The following is a 21,044-nucleotide window of genomic DNA, read 5'->3' as shown; positions in this document are numbered from 1 at the left end:
AATTTTATTTTATTTGAAGTACTGAGGGTCAAATTCAGGGCTTTGTGAGTGCTAGCAAAGTGCTGTACTACTGAGCTAATCTCCAGACCTTTTTATTTATTTATTTTTTTTTAATTTTGAGACAGGGTCTCACTAGGTTGCCTAAACTGGCCTGCAACTTGTGATCTTCCTGCCTCATCCTCCCAAGTAATGTGCTACCACACCCAGTTCATGGTTATCTTTATTAGAAATGTTTAAGTAGGCTAAATACATGTATATGGCTCTTCTTAATAGATGGTTAACAATGGTGACTTTTGTTCACTCTTTCCCTAAAATGAAAATGCTACTGTGGAAAACTACAAACAGAACTGGTTCACTTTTGATAGGTCCCCTGTTTTTTCCTGCTGTCAACTGTTTCTTCTAGCTATTAAATGTACATCAATCTTACATAATAAGCTGTGTAATTTGTTAAAATCAAATTTAGATTTAAAAGATGTGCCTACTCTATGGAAGGTGCTGGGGAGGGGAAGAAATATAAAATTCGTAAACAATTATAAAAACTGTATGGTCCATCCCTAAGACACAACCCAGCTGACTTGACATTCAAGACACTAGGTCATCACCATAGTGTGAAATGCCATTTTTTTTTGTTTGTTTCTAATAATGTCTTAAATCTTGCAAAATTACTAATTTTTAAAGATCAGTATATTGAGATAATCAGATTTGTGTTCTGATAAACATTCTTTAGTGGGCCTAAGTCTTGGAAATATCTCCTATGAAAATATTATCATGTTGAGTCTCAGTAGGTAATATTAAGAACTGCTTGAGGATATTTGACAGCTTTTGATTTGACATTTGACAGCTTTTGGTGAACTACAATCTCACTTCAAGTTTTTATCTTGCAATCTGAATGGTTGAGTATGTCAGAAATCTAGTTTTGCTAATTCCTAAGGTCATATAATCTAATAACTATTAAAATCGGGACTGTAATGTTTGCTCTATATATGAATATCAAACATTCAAGGACTAAGCTACATTTGACAAAGCTACATTTTACAATGGATATTCTATATCCTTCCTCCTGGCAAGGTCTCTATCTTGGCCTTCAGTAATGCCACATTCTTTTAAGTTCTCCAGTATTTCTTGACTACTTAATTTCCATCACCTGACAACTTCTATACCTCAAACTCTATCTGGTGGCTTCAAATACCATGTTTTGTAGTTCAAACTTCTCTCTCAAATTCCAGACTCATGGTATCTATTTAAAGGGCATCATGTTTGAAAATAGAAGAATCTCAAATTCAACAAACAAAAAAACTGATCTGTTTTGTTGATTTTATTGTATGGCTTATCAAGTATTGTCTTGCCCTGCTAGATTTCAGCTCCTTAATACTATAGGCATTTCTTATATAATTTATTTCCTGCATCTCCCCTTGGGAATCTCCAATATTTTATTGGATCAATTTATGAACAACAAAAAAAAAGGAATTCTGAAGAATCTCTTCCGATTATATTTTTACTGATTCTTACTGTAGACTTTTAGGTGCACTAACAGAAGCAGGACTGTATAAATGCTTCTTATAATTTAACCCCAATCTTTCACCAGGTATCACCTTCTTCCTGAAGGAACCTCTGGACTAGGATGGAGCACCACAGTCCTAATGACCCGTCCTGCTCAAACCTTGTATTTGCTTCTATAATACTTCATCAGTGTACATGGTTTATTTGTTACCCATTAGGTTGTACATTTCTTTTTTTTAATATTTATTTTTATTTTTTTTAGTTTTTGGCAGATACAACATCTTTGTATGTGGTGCCGAGGATCGAACTCGGGCCGCACTCATGCCAGGCAAGTGCGCTACCGCTTGAGCCACATCCCCAGCCCAGGTTGTACATTTCTTGATGGCAAAACACATACATGTGTTTTTTTATACCTTCACTAAGCAAAGCTTGCAGACCCAATGAGTTAATGGGCCACATAGGTCTCAAAAAGCCATTAAATTGTTCTATTAAAAAAAAAAAAGAGGGGCTGGGGATGTGGCTCAAGCGGTAGCGCGCCCGTCTAGCATGCACGCGGCCAGGGTTCGATCCTCAGCACCACATACCAACAAAGATGTTGTGTCTGCCGAAAACTAAGAAATAAAATGTTAAAATTCTCTCTCTCTCTCTCTCTCTTAAAAAAAAAAAAAAGAAAGAAAGAAAGAAAAAGAAACACTAGGAGGCTTAATTTCTATGGCAACATTTAGAAAGTTGCCCCTGGATGGCCAAGATTAAAAAAGCAATCTACCTTTCTTCCCAGTATACAGTGCTACTACTTATATAATCAGACTATGATTTATATCCTTTAAGTTTCTCCCTCAAGGAAGTCTACATAAAAATGAGGAATCCGGGGAAAAGTCCAGCCCCGTCGCACCGTGTCCCAAGCCCCCAAATAGTCCAACAGGCACCGGTCCTACAAGCGGCTAGACCCAACCCCAGGACATGCGCATGCGCAGCAAGCCAAAGCAGCTGTAGGCTGAGACTGCTCTCTGAGCAGACGTAATCCTGGACAACACGGCTCCGCCCTTCTCAAGATGGCGCTGCTCTCAATGCGGAAGGCGCGTGGGTGCTGGAGCTTCATCCGGGCATTTCATAAAGAACCTGAACCGGCTCCCGCTCCACAGGTAACCAAAGTCGATCCTTCTCTCACCAGCTTCCCATCCTGCGAGCTCCCTCTTATCCTCCTTCCTCTCCCTGTACTTATTTCTCTCTTCCCGCTGTCTCGGGAGAGTACTCGGCTGTTTCTCTTCTAAAACCTACTCGCCTATCACTGCCCGCCTACTTGGAGCGTGGAAACGTTGCAAAGATACGTGATGACGCAAGGTTGCCGGGGAAAGGAGCGCGCAGCCGCCTGACCATGTGACCTCATCTTGAATGCCGCGACCCTTGCGCGGCGGCTGTTACTAGGCAACGCGGGAAGCCAGTTCTTAGTGTGACGTTGTTAGGGAATACACCTGGTCATTCTAAGATTTCTCTCTTGCTCATGGTTCCATGCTTTTACCTTTCTTTTCCCATCTGCAAGGCAGGAGCCATGGGAGAACTTAGAGAAGGCGTCTTGTTAGAACTGAGTGGTTTAGATGGGTGCAGCCGCTTGTCCTTCTCTGGCAGTGTGGTATTTTTAAGAAACAGTGATCTTGCATTGTCATTCCTTCTTGGTGATCCTTAGGTCAGGCTTTGTGAAAGAATAACCGGAAGTTGCCACAATGAGTCGTCTTATCCTTCGCCTGACTGCACTACTATTACTATCATTCTAGTTAAGAGCAGGGCACGAATTTTCTCCTGAGAAAAACAGAGTTGGGGTTACCGTTTCATTCATTCAGACATTATTAAATGTCTTCTAAATGCAGGCTCAGTAGTAAACACTTTGACAATACGCTATCTATGGAGATATATTCTGAAATCTAGAGGGGAACATGGAATTCTGTGATTATTAGGTAATTTCCTGACACCTTGCATATCCATTGTCATTAATGTGTAGGTGTGCCGTGAGGGTGTCACAGTGTAACCAGTGTGTTGGAAAGAGCACTAGATCAGAAGTTAGGAAACAACGGCTGAGGTCTCATCTGCCACATGCTAGCTGTGTGCATGACAAGTCACAATCCCCTGGGCTTATTTTCTTTAACAGATCAAGTGGAATAAGAGTTGGACTGATTGACATGTTAACGTACTTTGGAGCTTTGGAAAATCTATGACTACATGAAAAAGTCAAAACAAAGCCAGTGAGAGTAAATGAAAACAAAGATTTAAGTTCAATTTATTTTTCTAATCATCCCATAAATTGCTTAATTTACCAAACTTCTCATTTCTTCATTGATTTTGAACCTTAGAATTCTTGTAAGGATAAAGAACATAATATACTGAAAGCTCTTTGTCAGCAAACAACTCTTCAGATGTTATTTTAAATTTTAGGAAGCAATGTTAGGTAAGAATTGATTCTAATTTACTTCATCAAATACTCTCTTTGAAGTTTGGGAGTTCGATTGTTCAGAACCAGAACTAATTGACAATTTATAGATAATGGCATATTAAAATGACTAAACCTTAGACACCAACTTTCCTTCATTCCAAACTAAGAATTAATTGTGCCTTAAGAGTACAGAATCAAAGAAAGAAGAAAAACAAATTAGAGCCCACTAATGATTGCCCAAGGAAAATTAGGACACTAAATCATTATAAATGCTAATGAAAAAAAATCAGACCTCTACTATTGTTTCAGTAGCATTTATGAATAGGGTTATTCTTAAAGTAAATCTACTGTTAATCTAGATTGTTTCAAGATGTAGAATTTCAAGAACAATATTAGTGTTTCCAAATTTGTAATTTAGCTTTGAGTATGAATGAAATGTATTTTTTCTTAAGTGTATAACTATATACCATTTCAGTTATTTACAATGATGGTTTGAGAGATTAATGCAGTCTTTTGAAAAACTAATTGAAAAAAGATAACAATAGTATTCATAATATGATTACAATATTATGTTTACATATAAATACTTATTTAAATATATACACTGATAAAAAAGTTGGAAGGAAACACCATTTTTAACTTTTTTGTTGTGTTTTGATCTTCCTAAATAGTGGATTAAAAGTAATTTCAGTTTTCTTTAAGCATTATTTTTCACATGTTCTATATTGAATATATATCACTTTTATAACCAGAAAAATTGAAATCATAAATCTCCTTGCAAACCTGTAGTCATTAATACTGTTTGTGATATTTTAAGTTTCTAAGAGAGATACTTGTGCTATGGTGCTGTTATTAAAATGGCCTCAGAAAGGACTACTAAAAATTTATGGCCACTTTTCCTATGTGTATCTTCTTTTTCTCTCAAAAAGCCTTCTTTGAAGTCAAAGGGATTTTGTGAACAGATGCAGAAATATGTGAAGGAAGAATTGGATTCTTAAGCCAGATGCATTAGACATTTTTATGATACCTCATAACCTTTGTAAAAAACAAAAAAATATTTTTCAAGTGTACATTACAATAGAAAGAAATGTATATTTATCATATGGGTGATTTTATCAGTAACCAAGAGATAGATAAGTTACTTGTTATTGGGTTTGGGCTGTGTACCTACCCCCTGAGGTAGAAAGCAAAAGTGGATGAATGATAGTGGTGCTCTATTAGAAGCTACCACTGATAGAGTATTGTGATTCTTAAGTTGTTTTAATGTTTGGGAGGATGTTTATTTTTTATTTATTTTGTGGGTATGGGGGACATAACCCAGGGGCACTTTACCATTGAACAACATCTCCCAGCCCTATTTAGTTTTTATTTTGAGAAAGGGTCTCACTAAATTGCTTAGGGCCTTGCTAAGTTGCTGAAGCTGGCCTTGGACTTGTTATTCTCCTAATCTCAGCCTCCCAATTGTCTTTTGTATAAAAAAAAAAAAAAAAAAAAAAAAAAAAAAAAACTTGGCATTGGGGATCTTTATGTTAAATGTAGTATTTTGTTCAGGTTAGGGAGAGAAGGGTTGGGATGTATCTCAGTGGTAGAGCAATACAAAAAGCCCTGAGTTTCATCTCCTGTACTGAAAAAAAGAAAAGGTGTGTGTGTGTGGGGGGGGTGTCCAGGAATAACAGTGTATCACACCATACTCATTGTGGAATATCTGCAATTTATATGAAAATGGTTTATTTTGCCAGGTGTTGCTTGACAGAAAACTGTTGAAATCTGACAAGATGAGAGTAGTCACAGAGTCAGAGGAATGAAAACCTGACATGTTTTATTTAAATGCTAGTGGCATTAGGTAAATTTAAGCCTGTCATCGTTGAGCAAACACAAGATACATAATTCTTTAAGCATTAATTCATGATTGTATTGTGCAAAGAGTGAAATATTGTTGGTTAGTGAATTTTTGCAAGAATATTTATAATCATTCAGCTGAAGTATAAAATGTCCACATTGTAGTACAGTTGAACAACATGCTTCAATATTAGCCATCATTAGCCTAGGTTTGGTCAATAGTAACATACTATTTCTGCAATTAATGATCTGTAAGTATAGCCATTACATGAAGAAATCATGTCTAAAAATGGCATTATATTAAATATCTGGTCTTGTGTTTAATTTTCACTACAAGTCTTCTTAAATTTTTTTATTTTAACATAATTTCAGACTTATAAAGTTGCAAAATTAGCTCAGAAAATTCCTGCACACCCTTCACCAAGTTTTGTCTTGCATAATCATAATTTAATTAGCAAAACCAAAAAAATTAACATTGGTACAGTACTATTAATTCAGCTATAGATCTAATTTACATTTCACTGGTTTTTCCACTAGTCATTTTCCTGGTCCAGGATCAAATCCAGGATCCTATATTGCATTTAGTTGCCATGTCTTCTCCACTCTGTGACACTTCTTCAGTCTTTCATCACTTTTGAAGACTGTTGGCTAATTGTTTCATAGAATGTCTCTCAGTGGATTTTTCCATTGATTCCTCATGATTACATTGAGCTTATGGATTTTGGCAAGAATACACAAAAGAGATGTTGTTCATAAAAAGGCTTTACAGTAGGTATTAAACATGAGGAAACAGCCTTTGGTTAATTAACTCATTCAGTGTAACACAGTTAATGAGTGATGAATTGGGATGGTAAATTTTACTTTGGGGATTTAGTTCTATATTTTGCAATTACTGTTTATTGTAGGTTTCTGTGATCCTACGGACATTTAATTGTGGTTGTGTTCTCAGTGATATTTCCCTTAGCTCTTTTCTGTCCAGGCAACACACAACATGAGCTAACCAGAAGGGAAACCTTTCAAGAGCTGCCGTAGCCATCCGAGAGTTGTGCTAGTTGAAAACTGCCAGTTTGATCAGGCTTATTTCATCTTTGTGTTTTTCTTAAATTTGTGTTGTATGAATCTACTCTCCTTTTAATCTCAGTCAGTGAATCCATTTGTATAAAATGCTCTTTTGATTGGTTGTTCATGTAAACTTAGTTTATGTAAGTACTTGTATTTCAGTTTTTTGAAAAATATCTCTGAGCAACAAATTGAAACTGATGGTGACTGCTGAAAATATAGAGGAGCAGTAGATAAATGCTGAGGATTTATGCTAGCATCTCTGATGGCATCCACAGCCAGGAAGTGCTGGAGAAAGTGGTGCTGCTGACCCCAACTCTTTCTCAGTATGTCTTTTGCATAACTGCAGGTTACAGAAGAATTGTCTGTGGATGCTGAGACAAATACATGTGCGAATCATGTGTGCGCATACACACACACACACACACACACACAGACACACACTTACTGTGTGCACCTACCTGCTGAGGTGCAAAGCAAAAGTGGATGAATCACAGTGGTGCTCTGTTAGAAACTGCCACTGATTGAGTATTCTTAAGTTGCTTTAATGTTTTGGAGAATTTTAAAAAACAATTCTCTTGCATAAAAAACTTATTTCTCTATATCTTTCAGAAAAGGAACACTTAGCTAGTACCTTTTATATGCCAAAGCCTCATGACATGTGCTATGCATGATTTATCTTCTTCTTTCAATGATCTTATAAATAGTATTTTACAAAAAAAAAAGGGGGGGGAGCTAAAAGAGATTAGGGAACTTTTTCAAGGCACAGAGCTAGTAAAGAGCAGTGCGAGGATCCCAACCCAGTTTGCCTATCTTTTTCCCACTTGATCAGTAGTCATTGCTTATCAAAGGAAATTTTACATGGGCCCCCTGTTAGAATGTAAAAGCAGACCTCTTCAGTATAAGAAGTGAAAGAGTATCTACCATCTGCTTGTTTGATTTCTTTCTCTCCATTTCCCTGACACACAACCCAAGGTCCTCTGAGATTGCACTACACAGTCTTTGCTTGCTTGCGTGCTTGTTTTTTCTTGAGATTGAACCCAGGAGTGCTTTATTGCTGACCCACATTCCCAGTTCTTTTTATTTTTTTATTTTTGAGACAGGGTCTCACTAAGTTGTTAATGCTGGTCTCCAATTTGCCATCCTCCTGCTTCAGCCTCCCAAGTTGCTGGGATTACAGGTGTGGCCAGCCAGTCTTGGATTTCTTAAGATGTAGTTTGAAAAACACTGCAGTTGCCTTAAACATCTGAGTGAGTTTCTCATTCAGGACCACACATAATAGATAAATTATTTTTAAAGAGATGCCCTGTAAATGAATGGTTTGGGGTTATTGACTTTGATGTGCATGTGTTTTATGACTAAAATATAATCATCTTTAGCTACATGAGTACATGAAATAAAAGCAAATCAATTTTTTCCTCCCTCTTTTCTCCTTTCATTCCTTTCTTTTTTTCTCACAGCTTATTTTTACATAGCGTGCTGATTTTTGTGCACAAAAGTGTTGGTACAGAAGTCACTCTCAACAGTGTAACTAGTCTGGCCTCCAGCCTCCTCCCAAATGGTACTGCTCTTCATTCTATTCTATCACCACCACTCCGGAGTTTTTCTTCTAAAGACCTAAGGTGTATATCTTCCTCCTAAATTTCCATAGGAAAAATTTACTCATTTAGGATCGAAGCCACTCTGCCATAGTATGAGACACTAGCTGCAGAAAGACAATTTATAGGCACAGAGATGATACACGGACTCCAGCTGGACTTAATTTAATTCTGGCATTTACAGTTTTCTCCCTATATCATTTCTTAGTGATATCCTATCTTTTATTGCCAGTCAGGAGCATAATACTTTTTCTTAAATTCCCTGCTTCCTGAACAAAGCAAGGTCATATCTAGGTCCTTGCACTGCCCCGTCATTTGAGTTATACTGGTCCTCTAATCATTAACCAAAATTCATCTGTTGCTCTTTTCTTTGCATACTTTTTTCTTGGCACAGATTTTTTCCTTTTCTTCCTCTTCCTCCTTCTCCTCCTCCTCCTCTTCCTCCTCTTCCTCCTCCTCCACCTTTTCCTTCTTCTCCTTCTCCTTCCTCCTCCTCCTCCTCCTTCTCCTTCTCCTTCCTCCTCCTCCTCCTCCTCCTCCTCTTTTTCTCCTTCTCCTCCTCCTTCTCCTTTTTCTTTTGAGCTACACTTCCACTTCCAATTGAACTTCCTTGGCTAACAATCTGCCTTTTTTACTACCCCTTTTCTTCCCTGGAAGCTGAATTCAGCCAACCTCATTACTAACCCTGAAGATTCACAACTTGGTCTTTTAACATCCCTTGCTGTCTATACCAGGACACTAATTTGCATTCAGGGATGTTGTCCTCTCCTTTTGATTGTTACTCATTACAGTGTCAGACAGCTCCACTAAAGACAGAGCTCTGAATGACTTTGGTTATGTTATTTCTTATCCCCATTTCTTGGGATGATATTTGTAGATTTTTCTGCAAGATATTTGGAATTACAAATAAAATAACAGACCTCACCTTGGTAAAGCATTTTTCCAGTGGAATTCTTGCTCTTCATTAATAATATCTTATTCTAATACAGTATGTCATACTTTCTTAAATGTTCCACATATTCTCATTTAATTCTGAGGATAACATATGAAGTTTCACTATTTGGCCATCTAAAATTTTTACTTACTGATTAAATTTTCGTTGTGCCTTCTCCCTCTCTGTTTTTATTTCTCTTGCCACCAGTTCTGTAATGTAATGATGACAAATCTAAATATGTAAACACCAGTGTTTTTTTAAGTTTTAATTCAGTGGGTATTATTCTGTTTGCATTTAAATTAGTTTAATTTTTAATTCAGTTTTGTACCCTCATCTGATAGAAATGTGATCATTTCAGTTGTTACTAAACATAATGATAATTGGAGAAAGGAAATGGTGTAATAATAGCAAATATTCATTGAATGCTTTCCTTGTGCCAAGCATAGTTTTAAGCACCTGATGTACATTCGCTCTTTCAATCCTCACAATTCAACAAGGTAGATGCTATTATTAACTGTTTTACAGATGAGGATGCTGGGAGGGTACGGGACCCACTCAAGGTCATGTAGCTAGCAAGTGTCAGAACCAAGATATAAACCTAGTTAGCCCAATTTCAAATCCTGTGCACTAACTATGATAAAAAGATTGCAAATCCTAAAACAAATTACACATGTTAATTCGCTGATAATTGCCTTGCAACTTTCAAATCTGTTCCATGAAAGCCACTCATATATCTTGCTATTGTGACATGCAGAGTTGAAATTATAAATCATCCTTTGTTGTTCCTGTTCTTATGGTCTTGTTTGGCTGGATGAATTATGAGAAAGGAGCAAAGCTGTCTTGTAAATTTATCTCTATGTCTCTATTTGGCTACTGCCACTAAGATTACCTTGAATAATATAAGGGCTTTTAACACATGAGTCCCTAGGTGCATGTAGGAAGTTCTATTTATACACAGTCCATAGCTGGAAGGTCAATCTGGGCAGAGCCCTGCAGGCGCAAGGGAGGTGGTGAGTGCTAAGGCTGATGGATGATCAGGGGACCACTATCTAGGGTCTAGTTGCGATTTATGGCTAGAGTACTTTCTTCAAGAAGTAGCAGAAGTACGAAGTGGGAAGGTGGGAGATGCAAGTAATTAGTGTCGTGGACCATTGCTGCACGGACTAAGGAATACTTTTATTTTAAAGTATTCTCATTTTAAAAAGTTATTAAAGAGGTCTCTGATTCACTAATTACCACTGAGTACATTAATTAGGTTGCTGATGAACCTTTAAAATTAACACCATTGAACAGAGTTGATCTCATACACCAAAAAAAGGGCTCCTTGTGAGCTTTGACTTATTTTCCCCATGAACACAGACCATACCTGTGGACCATTCTACTTGTCATTCATTGAGCCCCACTGTTTACTCCTTGTGTTACTTTGGATGCCTTTTCAGAAGCAGAAAAATGTAATAGTGAAGGGAAATGGAGCTGTTTACCCAAATCACTGATTTGGATTCTGTCACCCCCTAGAGAGAATGATCTAAGCAACCAGTTCTAAAAATTGCTACAAAAGAGAAGAGGACTCCTGGGCTGGGGGTGAGCTTCCAGTAGAAGGTAGAGCCACAAGAGAGATATTAAGGACCAGGTTATGTGATGTCCTTGCCAGTCTGGGAGAGAACACCACGTTGTCCCGCCATGGACGCTAGTTCCCTTGCCACTTGGGTTGTGAAGAAGAATTCCTCTTGACAGGTGACAGGCAACTTTAGCTTTTCCAGTGGCTGGCAGCTGTTCAGCCACCCCGTTGTCACCAAAATATAAAACATTCAGACTCAGCAACTTTGAGAAGCTAGTTTTGTTGAGGATAAATATGCACATCTTAAATTTGACTATTAAAAGGAAGTGTGGCAAAGCAGAAGGTACTTGACTATTTGGATCAATCAAGCCTGGGTCTACCACATATTGTCTCTCTAATGCCAGGCAAGTTTTTGGACCTCACCAAACCTCAGTTTTCTTATCTGAGAAGTATTAATAATACTCACATTGTAGGAATTTTATATGGATTTGAGATCCTGCTATATATATATTTCCCCCTGCCCTTGGCCACTTCATAGTGCCCAGTAGATCTTTCCTGCTTGATGATGACTGTTTCTTCAATAATATATAAGAAACTCAGCAAAATTTCTATCTGTTCTTATCAATCTTAATAGTTTCTTAATAGAATCTATATAGAATTTCCCCTCCTCTAACACCCTGACCAGATTAATCTCCCCAAAACAGAATTGTAATTTTGTTGTTCCTTTGCTCAGAAACCTCTGGGAACTTCTCATAAAGACTACACTCCTGATAACCTAACATTTAAGACTTTCTGCAGTCTGGATCCCAAAGTACTCCTCCAGGCCATTGCTATCCTACATGGATCCTTTGCTTTGTTTTTTAAAAACAATTCCAAGTTTGCTCAGATTGTTCCCTTTTACTTCTCAGATTGTTCCCCTTTGCCTTCTTTCCTTCCTTATCTTTCTGTATTTTTACTGCACTTTGAAAACAAAAATAGCTTTGAATATGAATGACACCTCAATAAAGTGATTTAAAACAAACTGCAACAACAAAACTCATAGAAATGCTGCAGAAAATTTTGTTTTGAAATTACACAGGACTTTGTACCTTTCTTATAGAAAGTGTGATTCCCCAGGCAGTGTGTGCTTTGAGGCCACCACCACCAGTTGTGAAAAAAGGAAGTGTCTTCCCATTGAGCTTTATCTATGATAGCTAATTGTGCAGGAAATGAGTTATTACTTAGGTCTTTGGTATGATGATTCCTGTCATTACTGAAGTATTTAATGAAAATCAAAATCAGTGAGGTAATACATGAGAAAATGCTTATTAGCATTGATATCAAGCATACTGTTGAGTATATAACAACACATTTTATGTATTTATTTACAAGAGATGTTTAATGTTTGTTGCAGTTAATAAGTAGTCTTATTATTTCTCAAAGTATCTAGATAGTTATAAGTTATTGAAAGATAATACCAATTTTATTTTGATGACTTTCCAGATTGACTAAGGGTTTCTATCTTGTTGCCATAACTGACTTTTATTTCTATTCTAGTCCTAATTTTATTTTTCACAAGTCATGCTAATTATACTGGGGCTTTTATTATACTGACATTTGTTACCTTTGTATATAGAAAAATATAGGCATAATTTAGGGTTAAGATTTAAAGATTTTATTTTGATCATAGGTTTCCTTAAAAAGCTATCTAGTTCAACACATATGCTATGTTATGATGATTGGTATCTTGTTTTTTGCTATTATAATCAAGGACTTACTTTCTTCACCTCAGGAAAGAGATTTTAAAAATTCATTAATTATATTGACATTGCCTTTCTTGCACTGTTACCCATTTTAAGTCTCTTTAAAACAACTTATGAAGCCATTCCTAGCCCCTTTGCTCTTTAGATATTGGTATGCTCAGCATAGACATGGAAAAAAGCCCTAAGTCTCATTGCATTGTTATCTGGTATATAGTCAGTACAGCTTTTGTAAGCTTCCAGTTTGATGCATCTTAACTTTTCCTTGCACTATAATGAGTGGAGTAATGCAAGCAGATTTTATAGCTAAAGGATCTAGATATTGCAAAGAATTTACATTTTTTTTCTTTTACAGTGGCTACTGGCATTTGGTAGTTGATCAGGAAAACTTTTTTGCTATACTTACTAACTTGTCATATGTGTTTAACCAAAACCTTCAACCAACCTAGCATAATCAGAACTGTCATGGAATATCATGTCTGATAGAGACAAGATGATTAATTTATCTTCCTGATAAATCTTCATCTTAGCATATTTGGGTTGCTACAACAAATACCATAGACTGTGATTTAAACAGTGGTTTATTTTTCACAGTTGTGGAGGCTGGGAAGACCCAGATCAAGGTGCTTGCAAATTCCATATCTGGTAAGGGCCTATTTCCTAATTCATAGATAGCTATAACCTCACATGGTAGAAGGAGCAAGTTAATTTTCTAGGTCTCTTTTATAAGGGCATTAATTTCATTTATAAGGGTTCCCCTGTCATGACCTAATCACCTCCTGAAGAACCTACCTCCAAATACCACCAAAGTGGGAGTAGAGTTCAACATATAAATTTTGAGGAGACACAAACATTGTCTATTTCAGCCTGTGACTTTAATGTCCAGACGTGTTGTAAAATCCAGGATTTTTGTTCCATAAATCTTTAAAGTGTCTTGGAGATTCCAATGTTTCAGCATCTACATGACATCTAATATACTGTTTTTTACATTCTAAAATGGAACAGAAATTCTTTAGGTGACCATATGTCCTTAATTTTGATTGGGAATATATTAACATATTCATGACTCAAGTAGAGACACAGTTTGCCTTAAGTTGTGTGTGTGTGTGTGTGTGTGTGTGTGTGTGTATATATATATTTTTTTTCTATCTAGCTGGTAGACTTTTTGGTTAGGTTTCAGTGATACCTGTCTTTTTTAAAGTCACATACCCACTTTTAGATCAACTATGTGGATATAGGGTCAGTCAGCTTCCATTGGACCACATGTTAGAAGAAACAAGGAGAGAGAAGTGTGGTTCTTCAAAAGGGAATAATAAAGCCAGACCTACTGAGGTGGTTACTGTCAGTTAAATAGTACTTAAATTTGTGTCTTCTACTGGGAGACCATTAAGAAAGGGATGTGAAGAGGAAAATAATATTTTTTTAAAAAAAATCAGAATCTTTAATGCTCTCTAGGTTCAACCTTGGAGAAGAGGCCAGAGTTGAAGAATTCAGAAGGGAAACAAGTGAGGAAAAAATCAGTATTGATACTGAAAGTTGATTACAATGAGACAAATGGTAAGAAAGGATTACTCTTGAAAAGCCCAATTCAGCAGGAAGTATCAGAGAAGGTAAAGGGAGTTATAAAGAATGGCCTTATCAAGTAAAGTTTGTGAAGGTGGGATATTTAGGGATGGAAGAAACTTGGCCATGATTGTAAGAGTCTGCAAAGATGGAAAGTTTGAAGAAAAGGGAAAGAAATGGAAGGAGGGCAGCAGATGATGGAACATTAGGAAACACAGATCAACTCTGAGACTGGGAGAAAGGTAAAGGTAGTTGTGGGTCTAATGAGTTTTCTGGGAGTGGTATGAGAAATGAATAATGGTGGGCATTATCTTTTTAGAGGACTTAGGCCTAAAGACATGGTATAGGTTGGTAGGTTAGATTCTGAAGTCAGATTCTCTATATTCAAATCCACATTCTTCAATTTAATAATTGGGTAATGGAAGTTGGTTTCCTTGGGTGAATTACTGAACCTCATTAGACTTCATTGTTTCATTTCATCTGTAAGATGAGGAAGAGCCTAGAGTTAAAAAGCTTGAATTCTATAGCCAGATTACCAGGGTTTGGAGCTAGTAAGTTCACTTAATAGCAGTATGATCTTGTCAAGACACTTAGCTTTTTGCTTCTGCAAAATGGAGACAATAATAGTATCTATCTTAGAAGGCCACTGTGAGGTTTAAGTGAGTTAGTATGTATAGGAATTTAGAATAGTATCAGGCACACTGTATAAGTTTATTTAAAGGGTTTGATAAACAGCATTATAACTAAATTATGCATTGTTTTGAAATTTTTCAAACTGCTCACCTCATAAGGCATTCAAATATAAAATGAGCTCCTAGCTGTTGATCTCTAGGGTTGGAATTTTGCTTGCCAATTAGGACATAAGGATAGCTGTGTTGCTCACAGGCAGGAAAGGGAAGAAGAGAGGACAGATAGGGACTGCTGCACCAGGAAAAAATGGAAAAATCAGAGGCAATAGTTTTCAAGTGAGTTTGATGAGCAACTATAATGTAAATGAAAGCATGAAATAGTTGAAAGGTGGAAGGTTGCACACCGAATAGAATATTGACATTTAAAATGTCAACAGTGAAGAAATTTTGTGATGAAAAGGTTCTAGGGTAGGACATGGGAATAAATTATTGAAGTTGAAGATACCAAACAAATGTATGTATGGAACCCTAATGTATTGGATGGATAATATACCTGATAATTGAACTCTTTTGGATAATGGAAATTGGGGGAGAAAGAGAACCATCTCCTAATCCTGTGATCAATTTAAGAGAATATTCAAGTGGTGGGAAGATAACAAGGGCTAAACAAGCTTAAACATCTGCTCTTGTTAATGTACCCAATTTCTATAATTTGTACCCAGTGTCTTCTGGAGTATTAAATAATTCTGTTTGGGAAAATATTATTTGGATATTTCACCTGGTGAATTCTTTCCTCATCTCTTCATAGAAGTAATAAAGTCATGAATATTTTTATGTATTGATTTATTTATAAACTATTCATCAAGCAGTATGTACTATGTTTTAGAAATATATCAGTGAAGAACGCAGACAAAAACTTACATTCTTCTAGTAGAAAAAGACAGTAAGGAAGTAATTAAAATATATAGTATGTTGGGGGATAGGAAATGACACAGAGAAATATATTAGGCAAGGACAAGAGATCTGGATTGCTAAGGGATATTGCATCTGTTCAGTTAGGTGGTCAGCAAAAGCCTTCAAGAAGGTGACTTTTGATGAAAGAACTGAAGGTGGTGATATGTACTTGGTTTATATCTAGGGGAGAAGCAATCCAGGAGAAAGAAAGAATGAAAAGACCATAAGGTAGGGCCTACACTGGCATGTCTGAAGACCAGCAAGGAGGCCCATATGACTGAAGCAAAGTGAACATTTTCTTTATTTAACAAATATTATGTAGTTGTCCTTTGATATAACTAATATTTAACAAATAGTTGTCCTTTGATATAACTCAAGGGGTTGGTTCCAGGACCCCCTGCAAATACCAAAATTCTAACAGGGGAATAATAGAGAGTGGAAGTGGGGAGGTTGATTGTATAGGGCCTTAGAAGCAATTTATTGGGATTGAGTTGGGAAATTACCGGAAGGCACTGTGTCGGGGTAATAACATCATCTGACATAGGTTTTAAAGGCTTACTCTATTAGGATTAAAAAAAAAAAAAAAAAGACTATAGAGGAACAGGAGTAGAAACAGGAAGACCAGTTAGGAAGCTAATATGAAATCCAAAGATGATGGGTGGCTTGTACTAGCGTGGATGGTGAAGATGGAGGGATTACACTATGGATTTGTTTGTGGGTTTTGTTTTTAATTTTTTATCGGTGTATTATATATAACAGTGAGATTCATTAGGCCATATTTGAATGTGTACATAACATAATTTGATCAATCTTATTCCCCAGTACCTTCCCTTTCCCTCCCTCCATTCCTCCCTCTGATCCACATGCTCTAGTATACTGATCTCCCTTCTATTATTATTGAAATAATAATCATGTTAATTATAATTGTATATAAGCATCATAATTATATGAGCAGGATTCCTGGTGGTATATTCATTATAATTACTTATATAAGCAGGATTCATTATGGTATGTTCATACATGGATGTAACATAATTTGATAAATTTCACTCCCCAAGATTTCCCCATGCCCTTCTTTCCAATCTCCCCCTCAATCTCTTTCCTCTACCCTGTTGGTTTCTCTCCTATTTTCATGGGATACCCCCTCTTTTTTGACAATTATTTTAAAGGAGGTAGAATCAGCAAGGTTTTCTGATTAATTAAATGAAAGAAAAGTGTTGACTGTGATTCCAAGGTTTCTGAGCAGAACAACTGGAATGAACTAAATGAATTTACACTTACTGAAATGGTAAGGAGTAAAATTTGGGGAGGAAGATAAGGAGTTGACATTAAGACATGTGGAGTTTAGATGCCTAGTGAACATCTAAGTGGATGTCAGATAGGCATTAGATATATGAGACCAGAGCTCAGGAGAGAGGTAGAAGGAGTCCTCAGAATAGACTTTTGCTTAAAGCCCTAAGATTGGGTATCACCATCTAGACAGTATGTTTAGAAAGAAAAGAGGTCCAAATACTAAATCTGGGCTTAACATTAAGATGTTGGGATAATGATAAGAACCATGCAAGATAATAATAGATAGATAGAAGAAAAAAATAGAAGGTGGCATCTTAGAAGCTAAATTAGGAAAATTTTTTACAGATTGACGTGTGTACACACACACACACATACACACACACTACATGCTCATGGATATGCACACACAAACTATATTATCATTTATGAAGATGGAGTGATCAGGAGTACCATCTCTATTTCTCCACTGAACACTATAGTCTCTATTTGCTGGCAGATTTAATTGGGAAGCCAAATTATTATAGTTTGAGTATGGAATCAGACAAAGGGAGTTCACTGAATCACCTCATTGGCTAAGGTAATATATGATAACTGGAAGATCCATCTCGAGTGTGGGACTCCTGTGCAGCGCATTGCTGACCCATGTCACAGCCCATTTCCCTTTCTTTATATCACCAGGCTTTCCAGTAGAACACCTTTGTCTAAGCTTATCCCCCTCGAGGGAAGGTACTCTTTCTTTAGATTTATTAATGTGCCTAATCATGATTCTAAATCTCATCCTCAGAGTTCTTAGGTTTTGGAGGTCTACTCTTTCCTTTGATTAAAATGTGGATCTTCTTCCTTGAAAAATATATGTGCATTCTCAAGATTTTGTATACAGTTTCACAAGTCCATAAACCTAGATTAAGAACTCCAACTTCAAGTTGATCTCTCTCTCTCTCTTTTATGGAATAACTCACAGAAGGTAAACATATTCCTATTTCAAGTATTGGGCCCACCTCCTCCCCCAAGTACAAAACTGTTTTTATGATCCACATCATAGGACTTTTATGGGAATACTGGAGGTATTTCTGATGTCATTAAGAAAATAATGGAGGTATTTCTGATGTCATTAAGAAAATCCTCTTAATGACATATCAGAAATATATGGGGAGTGAGACAGGCCTTCAAACCACATTCCTATTTGTACAAATGACTTTATAGTGAAGTTCTCATGTCTGTTTATATGATATCACAGATGTCTAAGGCTTATGCTAGTCAATTTAACCTTTGGTGGGCATGTGAGAATATCTTATTATAATTTGATGTTGCCTAAACATTTAGGAATATACTCCCCCATCACACACATGTACCTACATACTACCCACGCATATTTGGTTAAAGTTTTGAAGGAAATAGAGGAAGAGTGAAAATATTTGGCTGAAGGGAATGAAGAAAGCATTCCAGAATACTAAGACTAACACCCATTTGAACTTCACAGAAAGTATCATAAGAATGTCAGTGATTAGAACTGATCAGATATTTGGCTGTCTTTTTCAATCAGCAGATGGATTTGAACCAGATCACCACATCTATGGTTTAGTTTTGAAGAGAGAGAAAGGGAGAAAAAAAATTATTTGTCTCTTTGTTCAAAGGCCTTTTTTTTTGTATTGTAGATCCCTAAAAAGCTAGTAGAAGAGCCAGCCTTTCACATCCATTAAGGTTAGCCCTGAAACTGTTGAATTTGATCTCTTCCATTTGCCATCTGGATACAGTAGAGAAAAAGCTATTCTGCATTGGGCTGCTGGACACCATCCAGAAAATAATATGTCCGGGCATCAAAGGCTTGAGGCACTTGGTCCAGTCTGTCTAATGATCACAGGCAGGGTCTGCTCTCCAGTTTTGTAGTATGTTTTATTTTTGCAGTGACAATATATATCCCACTAAAATAGATCACAAGGATTACTGCCAACTTGTCAAAGCTGGGAGTCTTCTATCATAGACTTCAAAAAAAGGACCAGATTTTAATTGGGCAAAGCTTGATTTCCAAAATCCATCTCCCTTCATCTCAATCTATCCTTTTTCCTTATGGACAGCACTTACTGCAAAGATTCTGATTCATAGTTTGTTTGACTCCATGCCTAAGTCTCAAATTTAAAATGTCCTAAAGATTGACTTCATTTAAAATGGTATGCATCATCCTGTATAGAAAAGGGCCCAGTATCGGGCCGCTAATAACCACACTGGCGGCTTTCCAAGAATCTGACAACCATGTCTTATTATTCACACCAACTGGAGCCAATTGTGGCTGGATTTTCTTTTATTATTTTTATTATTCTGTTATTTTAAAATGTGGATAGGAAACAACAGCAGTGGCATGTCCTCTGGTCTCCTCTGGGATTGGGGAGGAGACTTGCATAATAGGACCTGTAACATAAGGGAGCATATGGCTGTGTTTTAAGGTAGCTGGAGGCCTACTAAGTCTTAGCTAGGATACAGCAGACTTTTTCTGGATCTTTGCAGGTTGTGCTTAGGAATGAATTTACAGCGTCTAAAGCAGATAAAATTGTAGGGAATTGTCATTTTGTCTATTACACTGAAAAGGGATAGCAGGAAAAGTTGCCAAATGCTAACCATGAAAATTACTTCCTTTTGGACGGAATGGTTCTCAAGCTGCACCCTACATAGTAGGGCAACTCCCAGATCTCCAAACCGGATCTCAGAAGTGGGGCAAGCTCTGGCTGAATTTTGGCTGGGTTACTGAAAGGTGTGTTGTGTACAATAGCACTTGGTCTTGTACCTTGTTTGTGTTCTCCAGTAAGACCAAAGTTATTGTTTATTCTGCCCTAGGCAGACTCTGTCAGAGGGACTTGACTCTCAGAATCTTCCTTCCATCTTCCTGTTCTTCTTCTCTTCCTTTGGATACCCTGATATTGAGAACAAATAGTTCTCCTAGATTAAGAAAAATAAAAAAATCTCCTGCAGACCATAAACCGAGCAAAGCAATGTTGCCAGTGTTGAGCAATATTGTCCCTGCTAAGCTTTGTGCACATACAGCTTCTATTTGGCCACTCTCAGATTAGCCTATTCCTTTCTATAGGTTGGTGTCTTTTTTCCTTGAGTGTTTACCTGTGCTGAGATCCCTTCTCTGGCCTTGAAAAAGGGAGGAAAAGAGGAGATATCAAGTTAGCAGTAGTTCGTCCCTCCCTTTCCACTGCCCTGAGAAGTCTGTTCATCCCTCCCTTTCCCCACCCGGTGACAAAGCTCTTTATTGTCTCCATAGTTTTTCCTTTTCCATGATGTCATATAGTTGTGATCATACAGTATGTAGCCCATTCAGAATGTTTTCTTTCACTAAATAATAAGCATATATATTTCCTGTCTTTTTGTGGCTTGATATCTTTTTTTTTTTTTTTTGGCAGGGGGCAGAGGGGGAGTAATCGGGGATTAAACTCAGGGGCACTCACCACTAAAACACATCCCTAGCCTTATTTTGTATTTTATTTAGATACAGGATCTCACTGAGTTGCTTTTGCTGAGCCTGGTTTGAACTACGATCCTCCTGCTTCAGCTTTGGGAGCCACTGTGATTACAAGCATGTGTTACTATGCCCGGCTCATTTCTTTTTGGTGCTAAATAATATTCCATTTTCTAGAACAAATCTTTACTCCTCACACTTCAGATAGAGCCCTAATATCCAGAGTATATAAAAACTCAAAAAATTAGACAATAAGATAACAAATAGCCCAATCAACAAATGGGCCAAGGACCTGAACAGACACTTCTCAGAGGAGGACATACAGTCAATCAACAAGTACATGGAAAAATGCTCACCATCTCTAGCAGTCAGAGAAATGCAAATCAAAACCACCCTAAGATACCATCTCACTCCAGTAAGATTGGCAGCCATTCTGAAGTCAAACAACAACAAGTGCTGGCGAGGATGTGGGGAAAAGGGTACACTTGCACATTGT

At 37.0% G+C, this 21,044-nt stretch overlaps 1 protein-coding gene across 4 annotated transcripts in view; it reads left to right on the top strand.

Moving 5' to 3' along the window:
• Positions 1 to 2,547: 2,547 nt before the first annotated feature.
• Positions 2,548 to 21,044, top strand: part of Wars2 (tryptophanyl tRNA synthetase 2, mitochondrial) — a 75,309-nt gene continuing 56,812 nt past the window's right edge. For all 4 annotated transcript variants that reach the window (XM_077791086.1, XM_026413709.2, XM_026413708.2 and 1 more), the window contains exon 1: positions 2,548 to 2,642. In XM_077791086.1, the coding sequence (XP_077647212.1) occupies positions 2,553 to 2,642 (90 nt within the window). In that variant the 5' untranslated portion in view covers positions 2,548 to 2,552. The remainder of the gene's footprint in view (positions 2,643 to 21,044) is intronic.

Source organism: Urocitellus parryii, chromosome 11 (genome assembly GCF_045843805.1).
Source record: "Urocitellus parryii isolate mUroPar1 chromosome 11, mUroPar1.hap1, whole genome shotgun sequence".
Classification (NCBI taxonomy): domain Eukaryota; kingdom Metazoa; phylum Chordata; class Mammalia; order Rodentia; family Sciuridae; genus Urocitellus; species Urocitellus parryii.
This window is presented reverse-complemented; position numbering and strand designations above follow the sequence as displayed.